Consider the following 21101-nt stretch of genomic DNA (forward strand, 5'->3'; position numbering starts at 1 on the left):
TATTTCGTTACAACGGGACTACGTTCAGGCTATTAGCCAATAGCTTTGGTCTAGGAATTTGATCTGAGCATGCGTGGCACTTTGTCCGTTGGAGTAGGCTACACATGATCAGAGTATGTCCGATCGGAGCATTTTGTCGGAAAATTTTACCAGCAAGTTGGAAAAGTTGGTCCATCGGATATTCCGACGGAAAGAGTCCGATGGAGACCACACACAGTCGGAATATCCGACAAAACGGTCCGATAGGACACATTACGCCGGAATCTCCGACCGTGTTTACAAGGGCTAACAAGACACTCTACAAACTAGTACAGAAATTAAAATAGATAATGCAAATAAAAATTATTTTTATTTTTCATACTTTTTTTTCCCCCATTATCTATTTTCATCTCTGTACTCAGTTTGTAGAGTGTCTTGTTACAGTTTTCTTTTAACCTTTATTCTTCTCTAAATGCACATAATCTAACTGGATACGAATATTTATAGGTAAAGTTGATCCAGAGAAAAATTTGATTGCCTCTCGGGGGATCAGGATGGTATCTTCCCCTGCTGGAGCAAATTGGTTCATACTTTGCTGTTTTTTTTTTGCCTTCCTCTGGATCAACTGTAGGTATAGGATTGTGTATAAAGGATTTATGATTTTTCCCCCTTTTATTAGTTGAACTAGATGGACTTGTGTCTTTTTTCAACCAGACTAAGTAGCTATTTGTACACAGAGGATAATTTGCTAATTCACATAATTACACGACAACTGAACATTTTAGAAAATAATTCAAATTATAACGGTTACAAAGCTATAAACAGATCACATTCAATAAATAAAAAAAAATGAAATATAAAACACACAAAACACACATACTAGAGGTAAATATTAAAATAAAAATATGGGAGCATGGCCCAACCTGTCCCAGTGGGGGGAATACAAATTCCCTCCTGATCCCCAAGAGGCAATATGGGGTAAATAAATATTTATTTTATATACAAGGTCTGGTCAGAAAGTATCCAGGCATGTAATATGAAAAATAGAGACATTTATTGAAGAAGATTTAAGAAATATTGTACGTAGGACAAGGACACCTCAGTCCCCTTGAAAGTGGGCACCGTGGGACCTCACACAGTTCTTTCATTGGGATGACTGGACCTTCATTTCCAGATCATAGCTGTAGATCCACGATTCATCTCCAGTTATGGCCTTCTTGAGGAAATCTGTATTATTGGTGGCGGTTAGAAGCAAGTCACCAGCAACTGAAGCATAATGCTCCTTCTATGGTAGCAGAAGCCGCATAACAAATTTTGCCAAGACATTTTTCATGCCAAGATCCGGCGTCAAAATCTCAGACAATAGTTTTCTGGAATCCTCAGATCAGCTTCTAGTTCTCACACTGTCAATCGCCAAGATTTGTTGATAGCAGCCCAAACACGTTCAACATTCTCAGGTGTTCTGCTTGTTGCAGGTCTTCCAGAATGTGGATCACTTTCAACAGATTCTCGGCCATCTTTGGAGTGTTTGTGCCACACTTTCATTTGGCTGCTCTCATTGCATCATCCCCAAAAGACTTCTGAATCATCAGAATAGTTTCCATGGAGGAATGTTCAAGCCTAATGCAAAATTTCATGCGTATTCCCTGCTCTACTGGCTCAGTCATTTTGAATGTGACGACCACACAGTACACATGTTCACTCAACGATGTCTAGTGCTCCCACTGACCAGTACGGCAAAGTTGTCATTGTTCACGCATGCAAATTCCAGTCCACTCTTCTTGGCTGCCAGGTTACATCGATGCTGCGCAAACTCTTGTCGATATGTTAACAGTGGCTGGACTTTTTCCAGACAGACCTCGTAAGTGAATCTCTTTGCTGTATCAGAGTACAATAAACAGGGAGGAAGCAGGAGCGGCCGGTCCATAAGGGGCACAGGTGCGCCACCCCCCTAGTTTGCATGCAGGGCCGAGTGCGGGGGGATCGCAGAGGGCCGAGTGCAGGGGGGACCGCAGAGGGCCGAGTGCAGGGGGGACCGCAGAGGGGGTCAGTGCAGGGGGGACCGCAGAGGGGGTCAGTGCAGGGGGGACCGCAGAGGGGGTCAGTGCAGGGGGGACCGCAGAGGGGGTCAGTGCAGGGGGGACCGCAGAGGGGGTCAGTGCAGGGGGGACCGCAGAGGGGGTCAGTGCAGGGGGGACCGCAGAGGGGGTCAGTGCAGGGGGGACCGCAGAGGGGTCAGTGCAGGGGGACCGCAGAGGGGTCAGTGCAGGGGGACCGCAGAGGGGCAAGTGTGGACCTGTTTCTAATCCTTCCTTGCTCCATCTAAAACTCAATGGAAAACATTTTGACTATCCAAAGGCCTTAACAGTAATAAATGTACATGTCAAGTAGCACTTCAGCTAAGCTAAGTAAAAGCGAGGCCAACTAGTGTGAACGAACCTTAAAAACGTTTTTTTTTCTCTGTATGAGGCCAAAGTAATACCACTCCAGGGAGATGGTGCCCATTTTTTCCATGTGTATGGTATCCTGTAGCGAGCAGTTAGGAACAGACCAGTCTAACCATCACAGACAGTTTTATAGAACTCAGAAGTGGGGTTCTCTGATTAACCTGCACGGATTTAAGACATGATTTCAGAAAGACAGTGATTTCAAAAAAAGGGATCCATGAGCAGGTAGGCAGGTAAACTGAAGAGGTAACTCCAGATTATTGACCTTAAGCTATTATCATGTGCGGAGCTGATAAACACTTTACAACAAACATAGTACTGTATAATATAAGCACAAACTTATCAGCTACATATGCCAAAAGCAAACTTATTGATAAGCAAGAAGCAAAAGTTAACCGTGGGGTTATAGGTCTGACACTGAAATAAGTTATTAAAATGACATTTTATTTTTATTTTTTTCACATCAATAATGTGTACAGCATTAGATAACCTATGATAAGCCCTAAAATAATATGCTAGTCTACAATGTTTCAATTATTAGGAGCGCAGAATAAAATCAAAACAAGCTACCATTTTTATCAGACCAATGCTGAAACTGCTTATTAACCCCCCTGGTGGTATTCCCGGGTCTGGCTCGGGGTGGAAGTTTTATACCAAAAGCGGTAACCCCCGAGCCAGACTCCGGACCGCATCGCTGAATCCAGGAAGAGGTTACTTACCTTCTCCCTTGGATCCAGCGATGTCCCCCCGCTGTACGAGCGGCTCGTCCTCCGCTCGATTCATCACGGAGCCGATCTACGTTCCCTGCGAGCGTTGCGACGCACGGGGACGGAGATCGGTGCCAAATTCAAAAAGTGAAACACACAGTATACATACAGTATAATGTAATCTTACAGTAAGTAAGTAATAATTTCACATCCCCTTTGTCCCTAATGGTCTGCACAGTGTCCTGCATGCAGTTTTATATTATAAAAACTGTTCTTTATGCCTGGAAACTGGAGATTGTCCATAGCAACCAAAACTGTCCCTTTACATCAAAAATTATTTTAGACCAGCTAGAAAACAGCGATAATAAATTGGAATCACTCACAGAATTGAGCGATAGCGATTTATGGGGAGATCCGTCATCAAATACTGAAAAGTAATGACAGTGACAATTCTGCAACGGAGCAAATTTCTGTGTTTTTGATTTGATTACATTATTGAATAATTTTTATTATTGTTATATTATTATTTGGTATAATTATTTATAGTTATTTGTTATATTATAATTTATGATTTCATTTTTCAAACTTTATCATACCCGGGATGTCTGCTAGACTCTGGTTTGGACAGATTTAAGCGAGTTATTCCTAAGAATTACAGGACTACAATATAAAACACCAAATTTTCATGCAAAATAATGGTACCGCTTTCAGCACCTAAAATCTGAAATAATCGTACCGCCAGGGAGGTTAAAAGGTAAAACCAATAAACAAGCACAGAGCATAGAATCAAACACTGTGACTAAACAAAAATGAATAAATGACAATCCCATAATGGAAAAATGAATAATAAACATGTGAATAATGTCTATAAAAGTTCAAAAGCACACAGTGAAGTGCACTTATATCTGCACCTCAACACGTGAAGTGATAGAAAAAAGGAAAAAGTGCAAGTAAAACTCTCTGGTAGGTTAGAAAGAAATCCAGGGATAGTCGATAGGACACCAAGGAAACATCCACACCAGATTCTTACCAGAGTGCCAGTATAGAGGTGTCTGGAGATGGACGGGACGTGAGGTCATGATCACGCGACAGAGACGCGATTGTGACCTTACGACCAGCCCACCTCCAAACTACTCTATGGTCTACTGTAACTTCTGAGAATCTTGGCTGGAGTGTACATTGCGGGTTTGACGCCTGGTGGTAACGGTCCGCAGGCTCCAGTACCAAGGGCCCTGGCGGAATCCTGCGAAGAGCGGACGACAGGGAGGGGAGTGTGGATGAGGACCCGTTGGATTAACTACCAAGAGTTATCGGAGTGGATGTCCATGTCCCTGCCATGGGATCTATCATTAAAGCGCTGCTTAAACAGTGCTAAACCGCCGCTAAAACAAGCGGCGCTTTAGCGCTAACACGACCGTGGCCCCAGTGTGAAAGGTCTTTCTGTGGCTTATACTTACCTTCAAGCCTGATCCAGCAACCTTATCACTAATGCCCCGTGTACACGATCGGAAATTCAGCCAGCAAAAGACCGATGAGAGCTTTTGGTCAGAAAATGTGATCGTGTGTATGCTCCATCGGACTTTTGCTGGCTGAATTTCAGCCAGCAAAAGATTGAGAGCATGTTCTCAATTTTTTGGTCGGAGAAAGTTCCTATCCGAAAATGCGTTTGTGTGTATGCAATTTCAACGAGCAAAAACTCAGGCATGCTCAGATTCAACTACGGGACGGAAGCTATTGGCTACTGGGTATTGAACTTCTTTTCTAGTCCCATCATACGTGTTGTACGTCACCGCATTCTTGGCGGTCGGAATTTGGTGTGACCGTGTGTATGCAAGACAGCTTGAGTGAAATCCCGTTGGAATTCAGTCGGGAAAACCATCAGAGCTTTTTCTGACCAAAATTCCAATTGTGTGTACACGGGCATTAGTGTTCTGGCCCTCCTTCTTCCAGGCTGAGCTCTGCTGCACAGGTGAAGAGGCTAGTATCATAACAGATTCAAGTATTTACAACAGTTAAAACCAAAAAACTAAAAATTATACCGGCGCTCAGACCTGCCCCTTATTTTGTCTAGGTGCGCTGCAATCCCAGTCTAATCCCCCCCCCCCCTTGCGGGTTGAAGATAAGTGCAGTGTATACTAGGGGATTGCGCCTCCTACTAATATTCCCCCCAACCTCTAATAATACTTTAACTCAATATGTGCAAAAACTCACTTGTGATCACTATGTTACCTTAGTACATTGTGAACCCCCAAAGTGGTCCCCAAATATGCAAAAAACTGTTTATATCATCAAATATAAATGCAAATTAGTGTCTGAATAAATCATAGTCCTTTATAAGCAATGGTTGTTTCTATCAATTCCAACTGTGTCATCTCAATCCCCGTTCATCTTCTGATGAATCTTCCACATGTGTCACCAACGGAAAAAAACAAAATCGTGCCACCACCACCTTATAGAATGGCCACTCACCAGACTTCACCATACAGTAAGCCTTTGGTTCATTCAACGGATAACTAATCCTCAATATACTTCTCCCGTTAGCAATTCCTCAATATCCGTATGTTCATACAAAGATAAATAGAATCAATATAGTGTAAAACCGTTTCACCTTTAATTAGGAAATTATTTTAAAACATATTGCACTCACATTTCAGTGTGTCTATTAGCCGACATGTGTGTCTCCCACAGCTTCTACGCGTTTCGCAGTTTAGCATCGTCAGGAAGCTTCCTGACGACGCTAAACTGCGAAAGGCGTAGAAGCTGTGGGAGACACACTTTCTTTGAGGAGTAGCCAGGAACAAGTCGGTTGAGTGGAGGGAGGAGAGTACCACCTGCGGAACATCATTGGCTTGCCCGATCCTACGCTATTTTCTTATGCCTGGATAAGCTTGGTGTTGGCTAATAGACACACTGAAATGTGAGTGCAATATGTTTTAAAATAATTTCCTCTGCAGGCAAAACAGATTCTAATGTATGTTTACAACACTCTTTATGATTTCTCATGTGAATTTGGAGTGCTTGTAATTTCCCAGCATGTATTGAAATGATAGCAAACAAACAGTTGACTATTTGTAATTTTTTTTTTTTAATGTGAAAAAGTTTGACATTTGAGTTTATTAAAGTAGAACTTTAACCATAACAACTTGATAAAAATAATGTTCTTTAACAAGCAACATACATTAAAAATGATTAATTATACCAAAATTAGTATGTGCTGTAAACTGCCTCCAGCATTGCTCCTGTTTCTACTTGCAAAAGGCTGCCATTTTGCTGAAGCCCAGAGGACCCGAGCAGCAGTAAATCATAAAGCAGAACTAAACCCATCGCTTTACCGGTTTCAAAAAACAGTTCCATTCCTAGAAAGCTGGGATTGCTAACAATCACATTTGGTTGTTTCCTAAACTAAACCATAAAATGGCTGGTGTCATAACTGATCACATGTGTAGCTCCATGGCAGGTCAAACAGAAGCAGCTTCACTGGCTGTAAATGATAATAATTCTGGTTCTGGTTTAAGACTGACAGAAGATTGGACTCTATTCAGTGCAGTGCCTCAAACTAGAGAGCAACTGAGCATGTGCAGAGCATATTGCTGGATTTCAAACAGTATATACATATATTTTTTTAATGATTTGCATAGCTTTACATGCAAAAGGGCCGAGCCTGACGTCATCTAGCAGGACTTATTTTCTGACTAAAGTTCTACTTTAAGTTTGGTTTCAAAGAACCACAGAACCTTTTATATAGCTAAAGAAAGAAAGTCTACATATATAACCTTTCACTTTTTTCCTTATTCCGTTGATTGTTATAATGAATCATCAAGGGTACTACCATTTCATATTTCCTTCTATGTAAAAAGGTATCCTCATCCTGTCTTCACCTATGTAATCATCTTTAAAGCGTTATTTAAGGCACTTTCTTATTTAAACAATGTTATACTCACCAGCTCTGTGCCAAGGTATTGTACAGAGCGACCCCGAACTTCCTCTTCTGCCCCCTCCACCCCCCACGCTGGGAAACTTGGTCCCTCCTCTTTTGTGTCTGCCCCCATAACTAGCACTTACGATGGGGGCAGCCATGCAGTCTCACTCCCGAGCTGGGCTCTGTGTGTCCACTGACACACACAGCATGGCTGGGCCCCACCTCCTGCTCCCGCCTCACAGGATTTGATTGACAGCAGCAGGAACCAATAGCTCCTGCCTGTGTCTTTTGTGCCTGTCAGAAGAGAGAGAGCAGTGTGCCCTCGGGCACAGTGCTGGATTAAAAGAGAGGAGAATAGATGCAAACGTGCACAGCGCTGATCTCTTTTCCCCTCTCTTACCCTTCACACAGGGAAGGGGGGCACACAGAAACTGATGATTTTTTTTTTTAACCTTAATGCAAACAAGGCATTAAGGTAAAAACGTTTTTAGGTTTAGCAACACTTTAAAGTGGTGTTGCTACCAAAAAATAAATTGTTTAAAATTCTTTAAAAAAATAAAAAATAATTGGATAAAAACTTTTTTTTACTCACCTCTAAATACCTGTTGCTAGGGGGTCCCTCGTAGTCTGCCTTCTTCCTTGCCCGGGCTGGTGACATCACTTCCCCTCGCGCCACACAGTCACCTGGGACCTGTCACGTGTCCCAGATGACTGTGCGGCGTATCACGGTGCCCTGCGCCCCTTCACAGCCGGGTGCCCACAGTACAAATGAAGGCGCCGCGAGCGGAGAACAAGGGGGGGGGGCTTCGTTCCCCCGCATCGCTGGACCCTGGGACAGGTAAGTGTCCGATTATTAAAAGTCAGCAGCTGCAGAATTTGTAGCTGCTGACTTTTAATTTTTTTTTTTTTTTTTTTAGGGGGCACCCCACTTTAAGCCTTTAAAACCACTTTAATCTCAATTTAATTCAACTGTAATATTTACTTTTGTAACTATCTCTTTATCTCTGTATACTAACTTACTATTTGCTAGTAGGAATGAACACACAGGAGCCACATCTAAAATGGACGGGAATGTGTTTTTAATATAACATAAAAACATTGTCCCTCCTGCCTTTACCCTTAGCATGGTTTCCTATGTACAAGCTCTCAGAAATGTATTTGGAGACACGGGTTCATGGTATGGAGACTATTACACAAGTTATCCGTGGCTGATAAGACATGCAGCTCTGAAACTGTTATTTCCTGTCCTGTGCATGGTTGTATAGATAACTGCGAATGACCGATAGTCACCTCTCCTGGAAACCTACATAAGGTTACAGACACATACCTGATCTTTTTGGGTCCTCATGGCATCGACATCCCTTTCTGCATACTGTGGATCCTTTGCTGGGTCCTTTACATCTTTGATGTCATCTGTTTTCTACAGAAAAGAGAAAAATCATATTTCATTGCATGGTATATATGTATACTTGCTGAAGCTAGTAAAGTGACAGGTATTCTCAAAGTGGCTACATGTACTTTTGGATAGTTTGCAGAACACTGGGAGCCCCGTGTACTCAAGTTGTTCTAGTATGCTACTTAAGATGTCCCACCCTTCCACCACCCAAGCCTCCATACTAGGATAAGCTGTCTTGATGACTAATAGTGAGACATGGAAGATGGGAGGAGACAGGCTTAACTACCCGAATCCCTGTGCCTTTTTTTTTTCTATATCCTTTTAAGCGTTTTTCATTTTGGAGAGGTCCCGGTTCCATCCCTTATATCTTGGGCTTTTAGTCTATCCTGATGTATATTACAATTTTTTTTTCTAAACAGATAGGGCTTTATTTTAGTTGCAGGTCTGGATTTCTTTTTAAATCGACTAGATTTCTATAAAAAGTAATATTGAAAAATAAGAAAAAAAAAGAATTTTCTTTAATCAATTGCTGATTGCCGAACATACAAAAATGTTCTGGCTGCAAGTGACTATAATATGCCCATGGCTGCAGCTATGAGCTTGGTAACATTTTTTACAGCTAGTGATTGTTCAACAAAAGTGATCTGGGTGGCTCTACAACCACCAGATTACTTTTACTGTAACGAGAATGGGTGCTGCCGCCCACGGTGGTTCCCAGGATAGATAGATACTAGATCTTCTTTTATATTTTATCAAACAATTGGGTATTATGTTGTTTGCGTGCACTAAAATGTATTTTAGTGTATTTCCCCTGAAAATTAGCTTTTAATAAATGGCAGAATGCAAATATTGCATACCATAAAAAGTTTTAAACAGCCATCATTTTACTTTCCAGAGAATTATATTATATAATATATATATATATATATATATACATACAAACACACACACATTATATATATATATATATATATATATATATATATATATATATATATATACACACACACACACACACATATATATATATATATATAGTATTTATGGGCATATAACACGCACCCTAATTTTAAGTGGGAAGTTTCAGGAAAAAAAATTTTTTTAAATAAACAACTTTGAAGCAAATTAAGGGTCAGGGCAGCTCATCAATGCAGCCTGATTAATGCCGTTTTTTTAAACTAATTTGCAGCCTCACCAGCTCTCATAAAATCAGCCTGAACATCAGGAAAGCTCAGAGCCGACATCTCCTCTCCAATCAGCTCTCACGTCACACACACAGCCCCACCTCCTCCATCGGCATTGGACCAGCTCCTGTGATAGGCAGAACACTGGCCCAATGCTGGTGGTGGAGGCGGGACTGTGTGTGTGTGACGCGAGAGCTGAGTGGAGAGGAGATGACGACTAGGTGAATTCTGGTGGCGTTTGTCCCTCTCCGAGGTACTCTGTCGGCGTAGAACACGAACCCCTGATTTGCCCCCTATTTTCAGGGGAAAAAAGTGTGCGTTATACGCTGATAAATATGGAAATCTTTGGGGGGGTTCTAAGTAAGTTTCTAGCATAAAAATGCTGATTTTAAAAGGTGCGTAAAAATGAAAAAACTTGCCCTACTCCCTTTGATCAATGTACATGGCGGTTTTTTCATGCAACCCTTGTACTGTTTTTTGCATTTGAAATACATTGCATACAATTGCCCTGGACAGCAAGAGGTTACTTTAACAGAGGATCTGATTATATTTATTTTTACCTACTAGACACAAAGAAAGTGTGGAAAAAAAAAGAAAATAATTTCCTATTATTTTTCCCAACACAATGTTTATGTCATTCGGAAACCCCCAGATAGCCATTTTATAATATAAATCGACCAAGTCTGTAAAATTTCATTTTATCCCGGTTTTTTCTTCATAGGAGAAGATCTGAATAAAGTTAGTTGAGACCTGATCCAGCCTCCTCCATGCAATTCCACAACAACAGATTAATTCCAAAAGTGATGTATTGATGTCTAGAAGCCAGCAATAGATCACTTAAAGCAGTGATCTATTGCGGCAGGTAGAAGCTGGACAGCACTTTACACGAAGTGCCATAATGCCAAAAGGACAAACTCCATAGGAGTTGAGCATATTATTCCTGCACCAACTACGGCATGGTGCAGAGAAATGACCATTCGTTGATAATTTTTTCCCATTTGTATATATGTGCCTATTAGAGGCATGATGTATGTCTACAAGTATGGAGTTATCTTAGGGAGCTTCCGGATGACGCGAGGATTGTGAAATGCATTGAGGCCGTACGCTTGCCATAGTTGACGTCACATCCGGTTTCACCTTGGGCATCTCTTCTGGCTGTTGGAATGCACGGTGGCTAGCACAGCTGTTAAGGTTGGTGCTGACTATTGCACTATTTATGTAAGTACAAATTTTAAGATTTTAGGGGGGACATTTTCTGATTAAACATACTGCACTATGATCGGGTGTATTGTTTTTTTATAAGTCCCTTTTAATTTATGAGAGAGAGACTACTGGTGAGCCTGGCTTGGCAAACATCACATGAATCGATGGATTTTCTGAGGCATGATTCACATGTGAAAGTGTGCATTTTACTTGTGGTTGGTGGCATTTTATCTACACGATTTGGTGGAGCACTATTGTGGAGAGAAGTAAGAATAGCACTTACTTCTGTGCACAGTAAATGGAGCCTTTCATGGAGCTTTGCATGAAGATTTTCTAACATTTATGGGACTCTGTTACCGTTTTATTTATTTATTTATTTTGATCAATTATTGTTTTTTGGATTAGCCACATATTGATCACTGTATTGTGTTTTTATTTAATTTTTTTACTTAAACTAGCTTTATAGTAGCGTATACTGGTATTTGTTGCAAGTGTTGTTCACTTAAAAAGGAGCAGCTGCACTATTTTTTCACTATGGGGTTTATTTACTAAAGCTAGAGAGGGTAAAATTAGTCACAATTCTGCAGAGAAACTAGTCCGCTTCTAACCTCAGCTGGTTTAATTAAGCTTTAGCAATAAAACCTGGAAGCTGATTGGTTTCTCTGTAGAACTGTGACAAATTTTGCCCTCTCTAGCTTTAGTAAATAAAACCCCCTACTACTTTAATTTGACAAAACTAATACCACAGGGTTTATTAGTATGGCGCCACACCTTTTTTTTTATCCTACCCCCCCCCCCCCCCCCTTTGTATTGGACTACACCTTACAAAAATATATAAGCATCAGATTGTTGATGACAACAACTTTGGTTATCCAATTTGTGTATTGATGTTTTCTACATCTGTTTTTTGACATTTCCTTTCTGCCCCTTATTTACAGCATGCTTGTTGTGGGTCTGTAGCTCAAATGTATTTAAAGTGGTATTAAAAGTTCGGCTTTACCAAAAAAACAAAAAAGCAAGCATGTTATACTTACCTGCTCTGTGCAGTGGTTTTGCATTGAGCACCCCCGATCCTCTTCTTCTTGGGTCCCCCGACAGCACTCCTGGCTTCTCCCCCTTCACCAGAGCACCCAATAGCAAGCCGCTTGTTATGGAGGCACTGGTGTGTGCTCCCTCCTGAGCCCAGCTCTATTCGTCTATAAGACACATGGAGCTGAGGTGCAGCCCCGTCCCTGCTTTCTCCTCATTGGCTCACTGGCTGTGATTGACAGCAGTGGGAGCCAATGACTCTGCTACTGTCTCAGCCAATACTGCATAGAGAGGGAGGAAACTCAGGTGAGTATTAGGGGGTATGGGGAGAGCAGCACACAGAAACTTTTTTACAATGTTTCGAAACCTTCATGTATAACCTTCAGCCTTTACAACCACTTTAAAGTGGTTGTAAACCCTTACAACACAATTTGACCTACAGGTAAGCCTAGATTAAGGCTTACCTGTAGGTCCAAGAAATATCTCCTAAACCTACACGGTTTAGGAGATATTTTCCGAAAGACAGGCAGCGCTGTCTACGGTGCATGCGTCATACGGCGATATGTCGCGCGCATGCGCGGGAGTGACGTCATCGCGGCTTCGCCGAATGACAGCGGCGGAGCAGTGAGACCCCCCCCAAGAAGATGGAAGCGCCGGACTACAGGGGACAGCAGTGACTTCGCTGGCTCCTGTGTCAGGTAAGTGACACATAATGGGCTACTATGCATAGTAGTCCATTATGATTTACCTTTGCAGGGAATGAAAGAGGAAGTAAACTCATCAGGGTTTACTTCCTCTTTAAGTCAGATGCAGCCAGGCAACTAGCATTTTCAAAAGGAAGCCTGCAATAGTAGCACCTGTATTTTCAATTTCAGTTAAATGTCATGTCATTTAAAAAATAAAAAAATTAAAAACTTATGCATATGTTAAAATCTAGTCTTCTAACCACTCCAGTGACATCTTGAGTCCTCCTTTCTTCCCCCAGCAGCAGTGGTAGGCAGTTCTTCTCTTAGACTGAGTGATGTGTTAGTGTCACTCATTCCAGGAGCACCAAAGCCCAGGTTGTATCATGACATCCTCCTAGGAAGTGGGTCTGTGACGGCCTGGGCTCACAGGAAATGAGTTAATTGATGCTGACCATCATTTAACCAGGAAGACTGGTCACATCTAGTGGTGGAAATCAAGCACTGCAAATGTACGTTCCTGACTGAAGGCACGTACTGCAGCAAAATCTGCTCTCTTTATTATTATTATTATTATTTTTACACTTCCTAGGCATATTCTTCTCTATTTTAACTTAAATTCTGTTTGAAATGTCAGTTTTAGGCTGCATTTAACTTTAGTACAGGGGTATAAGGGAACCCCCTCTATTATGCACCTTTAGTTTGGTTTTAAACCCAAATGTAGTGTATAAGCATCAATTTACTTTTCAGAGTCATAAGTAATGTGTTTCAAGCCAATTTAGGTCATTTAGTGCAGACATCCACAGCAATCTTTATCACAAAAATAATTGCGCACAGCCTTGAACACATAAAAGATGTCAAGCTGACATTAGTGTACTGTACTATAAAACTGCAATAAAACTAATCACTATAATTGGAGATAAGGTTACAATCAAATCTGGCCAGCCAACAAGTTCTTTTTTTTTTTTAAGTAGCTTTTAAAGAACCGTTGAGCTGAATATGTTTTCATGGGCAATGTCAGATGACTGAATTTAGGACACAACCTGTTTAATTAACTTTTCATAAATTCTTGAAAGAAAAGTTCAGGATTAAAAAAAAAAAAAAAATTATACTCACCTGAGTGGATGCAGTATTGATCTGATGCTGCATCTGTCCCCTCCAGCTCTGCAAAGAGAACTGAGAGATCAATCACCGCTGATCACTCAATTCTCCCCCTCCGCTCTAAGCAGAGAGCCTGGACTATCAGTCATTAGCTCTCTGCTCTTCCATCCAGTGCTCACTGGAGCACTGGGCTGTTGAGGGGAAGGGAGGGGCTGGCTCAGGCACTTAGTGGATTGCTGGGAGGCTGAACCAGGTGCCAGTCCAGGTTTCTGGGTGGGTACCAACCATGTGGTTGGGATCTTTCCCAAGCCTGGACTGGCTGAGTGACATGTGCCCGATAACAGGCTTTAGCCCACTGTCGGCTGAAAATGGGTCACAGGAGTGCAGAACCGACCACAGGCCAAAAAGCTTTTCCCATACTTCTGATTTAAACTTTTCTCCTTTCCTAAAGTTATCCACAGCTGAAGTCAAGACTGAACAATCGATCTTTACAATGCCAGTGTCGAAATATTAGGGAAAATTGTGCCGAGAGGTTGTCAGTGCTGATTCTCTCCATCTGAGGATGCCAACTGCCTGGCTATCCAGTTGATCCTGTGGCTCCAATACTTTATCAGTCACTAATCTGGAATAAGTTCCGATGTTGCAAGAAAAATAAGCTTTCACATGCGGAATAGTGAACCTAAATTTTGGCTTTGCCACTACACTACATTATATTCTACACACTGGGGTTGTTTTACTAAGGCTACTTTCACACTGGGGCCGGAGGCTCTAGCGGTAAAGAGCCAATCATTTTAGCAGCGCTTTTTGGCTGCCAGCAGGCCTTTTAACCCCTGCTAGTGGCTGAATAAAGGGTTTAAAGCGCTCGCAAAGCGCCACCCAGCGTTGCCCATTGATTTCAATGGGCAGGGGCGGTGAAGGAGCGGTGTATACACTGCTCCTCCTCTGCCCGAAAGATGCTGCTTGCAGGACTTTTTCTAAGACCTTCAAGAGCACCACCTCAGTGTGAAAGCACATGGTCTTTTACACAGGCGCTATTTTTAGCCCAAAAAACGGTGGAAATTCTGCCAGCAAAAGTCCGATGGAGCATACAGGGTTGGAATTTCTGACCAAAAGCTCTCATATGACTTTTTCTGGCGGGTGTGTACGGGGCTTAAGAGCCTCTTTTTTACACTGAAATAGTATCATGATCAGAGAGATGTTTCGACTGCAAAACTCTCAAAGAAGGCAACGTTGCTCACCCACCATGATGCAGAAAAAAAAAACACATGACACAAAAATGTTGCATCTACAGAGTGATAGTATGAAAAGCTGTCTCTTGTAGAACAGTGAATTTTTACTCTATATTTTATTAATAAAAGGCTGACAGATGGATTCAACAAATATAAGTAGATAAAATCACAGTGGCTTAGTGGTTAGCACTTTTGTCTTGCAGCACTAGGGTCCTCGGTTCAAATTCCAACCAGTGCATTACCTGCATGGAGTTTGCATTTTCTCCCTGTGCATGAGTGGGTTTTCTTTTAGTACTCCAGTTTCCTACCACATTCTAAAAACATTCTGGTAGCTCTAGTATATCAATATATATGCATGTCAGATAAGAACCTTAGATTGTAAGCCCTTTGAGGGCAGTGACTGGTGTGAATGTATTATGTGTAAGGCGCTGTATAAATTGTTGGTGCCGTACTAATAATAATATAAAATTAAATTAAATTTACCGTGGGAGGAAAATGTCTTTCATAAATCTTCTTCCATAATTCCATGGGAGTGCGTACATGAATCTGCCTTAGGTCACTGTCAGATGCAGGGGGCGATCCTAAAAATCAGAATAAGTTGACCTGCTTTAGATTAGACCTCATTTATAATGAAAGTGAGAAGAGTGAAGACAGAACTCACCAATCTGACTGAAGGAATCAGTTCCTGCTGGAATGACCAGTGGCTTATTGTGATCAACTGACACAAGTTTGCTGAAAAAACAAAATGATTAAATATTAAATAATTTATCATATTACGGCTGCGGTACCAAGAACAGCAAACAGCCGGGTGAAAAGGGAAGATGCCATCATTCTTTCTAGTACAGGGACAATGAAATGATCTGATAGACAGCTATAGCAAAATCTCTGTTCAGCCCTTAGCTAAATGTTATGACAAAGGGCAGCCATACATGGATCGAAATTTGGCCAGTTCAGCAGGGACCGGACGAATTTTGATCCATGTACGGGCAGACTGGTTCTACAGAATTTACCGATCAACTTCTGTACAACCAGCCTTTTAAAAATGTTCTGCATGATCAGTGTCACCGGCCACAGCTGGTAGAACTGATTAGTGTATTCTGAAGTCTTCCCGCTGTCAGAACCCAATAGCTTAGTGGGATTGATTCCCCCATCCACTTTGAATGTGCGGATGGGGGGGGGGGGGGGGACCATTGGGGTATCAGGTAATTTTTTTTCATTCAACCTGCTGGCTGAACGAAAAAAAATTGTTACTGTATGGCCAACTGAAGGATGACTACCTACGAATAGCTGTGAAAAGTTTGGCTATTGGAATTTAAGGGAGAGATAAAAGCTCATCAGTGGTTTAAAGTGAACTTGTGGCATGTAAAAATATAAAGCGTTTATAAATTAGATGTTTACAAAATCTTAAATAGCCAAATGAGCTTTACATGATTTACCTGTAGCTACAGACACTGTGGAGCAATTCATCCTCAAAAGGCATGGAAGAAGCATTGAAGTAATTCAAGTCCTTCTCTCCGTAACTGCTTCTCCCTGCTCTATGTTAAAGTGGTTGTAAACCCTTACATATGCTCAGTGAAGTGACTGGCATCAGATGATACACAGAGATGAAATAAATCCTCCTACATAAGTTGTAAGCCGTTTATCCCCTACATCCAATCAAAGTGCATAATTTACACAGGATCTCTCAACTCTGAAAAGCATGGGTCAGAGAGCTGAAATTACACTGAGGGGCACTCTGAGAGCAGATGGGAGGGAAGAGACCCCCCACCCCCACACACACACACACACACACACACACACTCCGCTCACAGGAACAAAGATGAGGCTGTCAATCACAGGCTGTGCCTTTTCCTGTCAACATTTTTCCCTTTGGTGTCAGAAACACTTGTCAGAAGAGACAGAAATTAGACTTCGTGCTCTGGATTTTCCATGCACACACTCAAACCATGTCAAACCAAAGGAGAGAAGCTGGTCACCATAACATGTTTTGAGGGCATGCTCCTTCCTCAGATGATGTTGATGATTTTGCTGTCCTGTCTTTCATGTTCCATCTTAGCCGCCCTTATTGCACCCTTACATTTCTTGTTGCATTCTTTATAAAGTCTGAATGCTGATGATGATCCCTCAACCTTGTCATTTTTTAAGGCCTTCTCCTTTGCTTTTATATGCATTTTTACATTGGAGTTAAGCCATCCAGGACTTTTGTTCGCTCTTTTAAATTTATTACCCAATGGGATGCATTGACTAATGCCCTTTATTTAATATGCTCTTAAAGCAAACCCATCTCTCCTCCGCGTTCTTTGTCCCTAAGATTTTATCCCAATTTATGCCTTCTAGTAAAGTTCGTCGTTTAAGGAAGTTGGCTCTTTTGAAATTCAGCATCTTTGTATTCCCCTTATGTTTCCTATTTGTGTGATTTATACTGAAGCCAATTGACCTGTAGTCGCTGTACCCTAAATTGCCCCATCCGTGATCAGGTCTGTATTGTTGGTAATCAGTAGATCCAGTAACACTTTATTTCTAGTTGGTGCGTCTGCCATCTGATCCATAAAATTATCCTGCAAGACATTTAGGAACTGGCCTTAGATGAATGCGCAGTTCCCTCTGCCCAGTCTATGTCTGGATAATTAAAATCCCCCATTATGATAACACTTCCCATCCTTGCTGCTAATCCAAATTGTGATTGGAGATCTGTCTCCCCTTCCTCCTTCAGGTTAGGGGGTCTATAGCATACTCCCAGTATTATTTTCCCCTTACCTTCATCCCTTTGGAGCTCTACCCATAAGGATTCCACCTCCTCCCTAGCTCCCTTAGTGATATCTCTCACATTCACTTGTACATTATTCTTGATATAAAGGCATACCCCTCCCCCTTTTTTACCCTCTCTATCCTTGCGATAAAGGGTATACCCTTGAATGTTTGCCAGCCAATCACGAGAGCTGTTGAACCAGGTCTCTGAAATTCCCACAAAATCCAAATCCTCCTCGTACAATAGTATCTCTAGTTCACCCATCTTGCCTACCAGGCTCCTGCCATTGGTGAACATGCCACGTAGTTTAGACCGGTTGCATATTATCCTCTTATTGAGTGTTCCCAGATTGCAACTAGGACTTGCTACTATACTTACCTTGGGTTTATGTGCTTTGGTTAACCTACCACTAATGCCCCCAATACTACCCTCTGGAATATGTTCCGCGCTGACTATCTCTACCTCTGGACCCCCCCCCCCCTCCATTGCCTAGTTTAAAAACCCCTCTAACTTTTCGGCCATGTTCATTCCAAGCTGATCTGCACCCGCCTCATTTAGGTGAAGTCTGTCCCTTCAATAATACCGGTTATTGACTGAGAAATCCTCCCAGTCTTCCAGGAACTCAACCTCTGAGAAAGCCCATCCTCCAAATAAAATAAAAAAAAGCCCATGAAGATTCCAGGGATGTACGACATCATTTTGGCCTATGCCAAAAACCAGAAAGCAAGAAATGTAAAAAAAAAAAAAAAAAGAAAAAAAAAAAAAAAGTTTAAAACAAGCCAATATAATATGCCTTCCTATTTATTTAGCAACTATCAGAATAAGGATGAAAATTACTTAATGATGGCTGATTAGATTTTGTGTGTATGTATGTGTATGTGTATGTGTGTCTATATCTATATCAAAAAATGTCCCTGCAAGTGAAATCTGTGCAGGTTTCCCATCAGTTTTTATACATGTATTGTGTGAATAAGCCCTTAATGGGATGAGGCTTGGAGGTGTGTTTAAGCAATACAGATCTTTACTATTTCACAAGTTCTACAAGAAAACTCCAAAAAACATAAGCAATGAATACTAAAAGAACAAACGCGGTCAAATAAATCCACATTGAAAAGAACCTTCGTTCTCTTTGCCCATTTGTATTCTGTGACTCCCCTTCCCTCCATAGCTGCTCCTCCATTCTGATGTCCATTCTTGGCAAACTGAAGTGCGTTACATAGAAACAGAATAACTGAAGTCAATCCTTCAAAGCTTACCATCGCCTTTCTCTTAATCCCTTTTCTGTTCCACCAGAAAAAACACTAAACACGTTAAAGCCTTTTCTCATTGCTCTGCAGATAAAATCCATACGGACTCAGTTGGATTTCCCTAAAGCTAAACTTGTAACCTTCTCAGACCTCCCATTATATGAGAGCAGCCAAGCACTTACACATTTAGCTCTGCTGGAGAGAAATCTCAAACCCATTTCTAGTTTGCATTTACTGCGGCCTTTTGATCGCTTTCTTTCTGTGATGTTTAAGTTAAGATCCTGGGCATGGCGTCTCTCATTAAGTAAATAAACTGCTATAAACAGTAAGTTACAGTTTCTGAAAATTGTTGTTGGTAGGGAGGGGGGGGGGGGGGTGTTCACAATAGCAATTTATCACCAATAACTACATATTTTACAGGTAAGAATCAGGGGAATTTGAAAGACAAAATAGCATGTGTAGAAAGCTTAGATAGAGTCACTCAGCACAAGCTTAAAGTGGAAGGTGGAGTTCTGCTTTAAGGAGGTACAGTCAGCCATTATCCCAGATATATAAAGTGTAGCTGCCACCCATTCAGGTTGGCCTGGATGTTCTGCGTGGCTTGTGGCGGGCCGAGGTGCATGAACTAGACAGCGAAGACATGTGGAATTAGCCACTTCAGCTGTTGATTGCGACTTGAGAGACTGATCCAATTCAAAATTTTACACAGGATCTACTGATCTACTACACGCCACAACACTTGCACCGCATATATCCCACCTCCTCGGCTAGCTGTTAGAGATGCTCTAGCACTCCTGCAGGCTATGCACATATCTTTTGGGATTGTCCACAGATTCAGTATTATTGGCGGGAGGTGACCCAATACTTCCATAGGTTAACCACAATACCTATCCCTTTGACAGTCAGTATTTGTCTCCTTGGACTAGTGGACTCGTTGGCATTTGCTAAAGCAATGCATACTCAGTAGACATCCTTCTATTTTATGCTAGAAAGGCCATAGTACTTAAATGGAAGTCAGCTAGGCCCCCTACCTTTTCCTCAAGTAAACAGTTATAGAATTCTGTGATACCCCTTTATAAAAGCAACGAGGATGCCCCAAGAAGTATGAAAAAAGTTTGGCACCTGTGGACAGACTTGGATTCCACGGTAGACCAGGAAACAGTGGATCAATCTAATTTGACATCCTGAGTATCTATTTGGCTCTATAGCGAACTGAGGTCTATACTTAAGATGCATCGGTTGTATAAGCTTGGATGTCAGTTTAACACCCTATTACTCTTTTAGTATCAAGCTCTGGTGGATATGGGGGGAGAGAGAGACCTCCAGGAAAAGTTACTCCTTGCCATAATCCTATCTAATGTAGATCTGAGCAGTGTGTGTTTAGAGTTGTATGATAAGTTGTGAGTTGTACTCTGTTACACACATGGCTATGTGCACCAGTTAGACAGGGTATGCCCCAAATGGCAATGTTTTGTACCTTTAAACCATATCATTTTCTAATAAAGAGAATTAAAAATAAAAAAAGGAAGTACAGTCCGCTATGATAACAGAACACTGATTAACAAAAAAAAAACAAAAACCCATAATGGACAGAACAGGTCACTGATTGGGTTTATTGTTGCCTGGATTTTTTCTTAAAGCAGGACTAAAACCTGTTATCTTTTAGGGATTAGGTATGACACCAGCTACTTGATGGCCTAATCGTTCAGTTGAAAGCATGAGCAACTGTGACAGTTATCATTCACAGCAGGTCTTGCATATAACTGTTTTTGGTAATTTATTGGTTTAGTTACACTATAAAGAAAAGTTCACTTTTTGTTTTTTTAAAGAATTTAAAAAATGCACTTTTTTGCAGGTAACAATGAGAAAATATGCATCCCTAACAATGTCCTTAGGTTTGCTGTACAGGGAGTTTTATCTTTGGACACGTCTAATTTGAGATGTTGGGGACACTAAATGCTACATCACTGGAACTGATAATATCATTTTAGTAAATGCAGAATCATTCACTTAGAATGCTTGTAATAATCAGCAGAAAACATTATTTAAAAAAACAAAAACAAAAACAAAAAAACAAAAAACAAAAAAAAAACTTTCCTGCAGAGGGAATTGTATTTGCTGTACACAGTTTCAACTTAATAAAGATTTTTTTTCCCTAATGCTTACAAGTTTAAAAACTAATGGGTGGAAGGAAGGAAAACTGCTCCATCAACACAGTCAGTGTTGAT

At 41.3% G+C, this 21101-nt stretch overlaps 1 protein-coding gene across 1 annotated transcript in view; it reads right to left on the bottom strand.

Moving 5' to 3' along the window:
• The window catches only part of DYNC2LI1 (dynein cytoplasmic 2 light intermediate chain 1), a 61104-nt gene that overhangs the window by 3347 nt on the left and 36656 nt on the right, over window positions 1–21101 (bottom strand). The window contains exons 10-12 of the mRNA XM_077485671.1: window positions 15539–15609; window positions 15361–15458; window positions 8380–8472 (exon numbers count right to left, since the gene is read on the bottom strand). Coding sequence (XP_077341797.1) covers window positions 8380–8472; window positions 15361–15458; window positions 15539–15609 — 262 coding nt within the window. The remainder of the gene's footprint in view (window positions 1–8379; window positions 8473–15360; window positions 15459–15538; window positions 15610–21101) is intronic.

Source organism: Lithobates pipiens, unplaced genomic scaffold, assembly GCF_037356315.1.
Source record: "Lithobates pipiens isolate NorthernLeopardFrog02 unplaced genomic scaffold, aLitPip1_a1.2 Scaffold_18, whole genome shotgun sequence".
NCBI classification, from domain to species: Eukaryota; Metazoa; Chordata; class Amphibia; order Anura; family Ranidae; genus Lithobates; species Lithobates pipiens.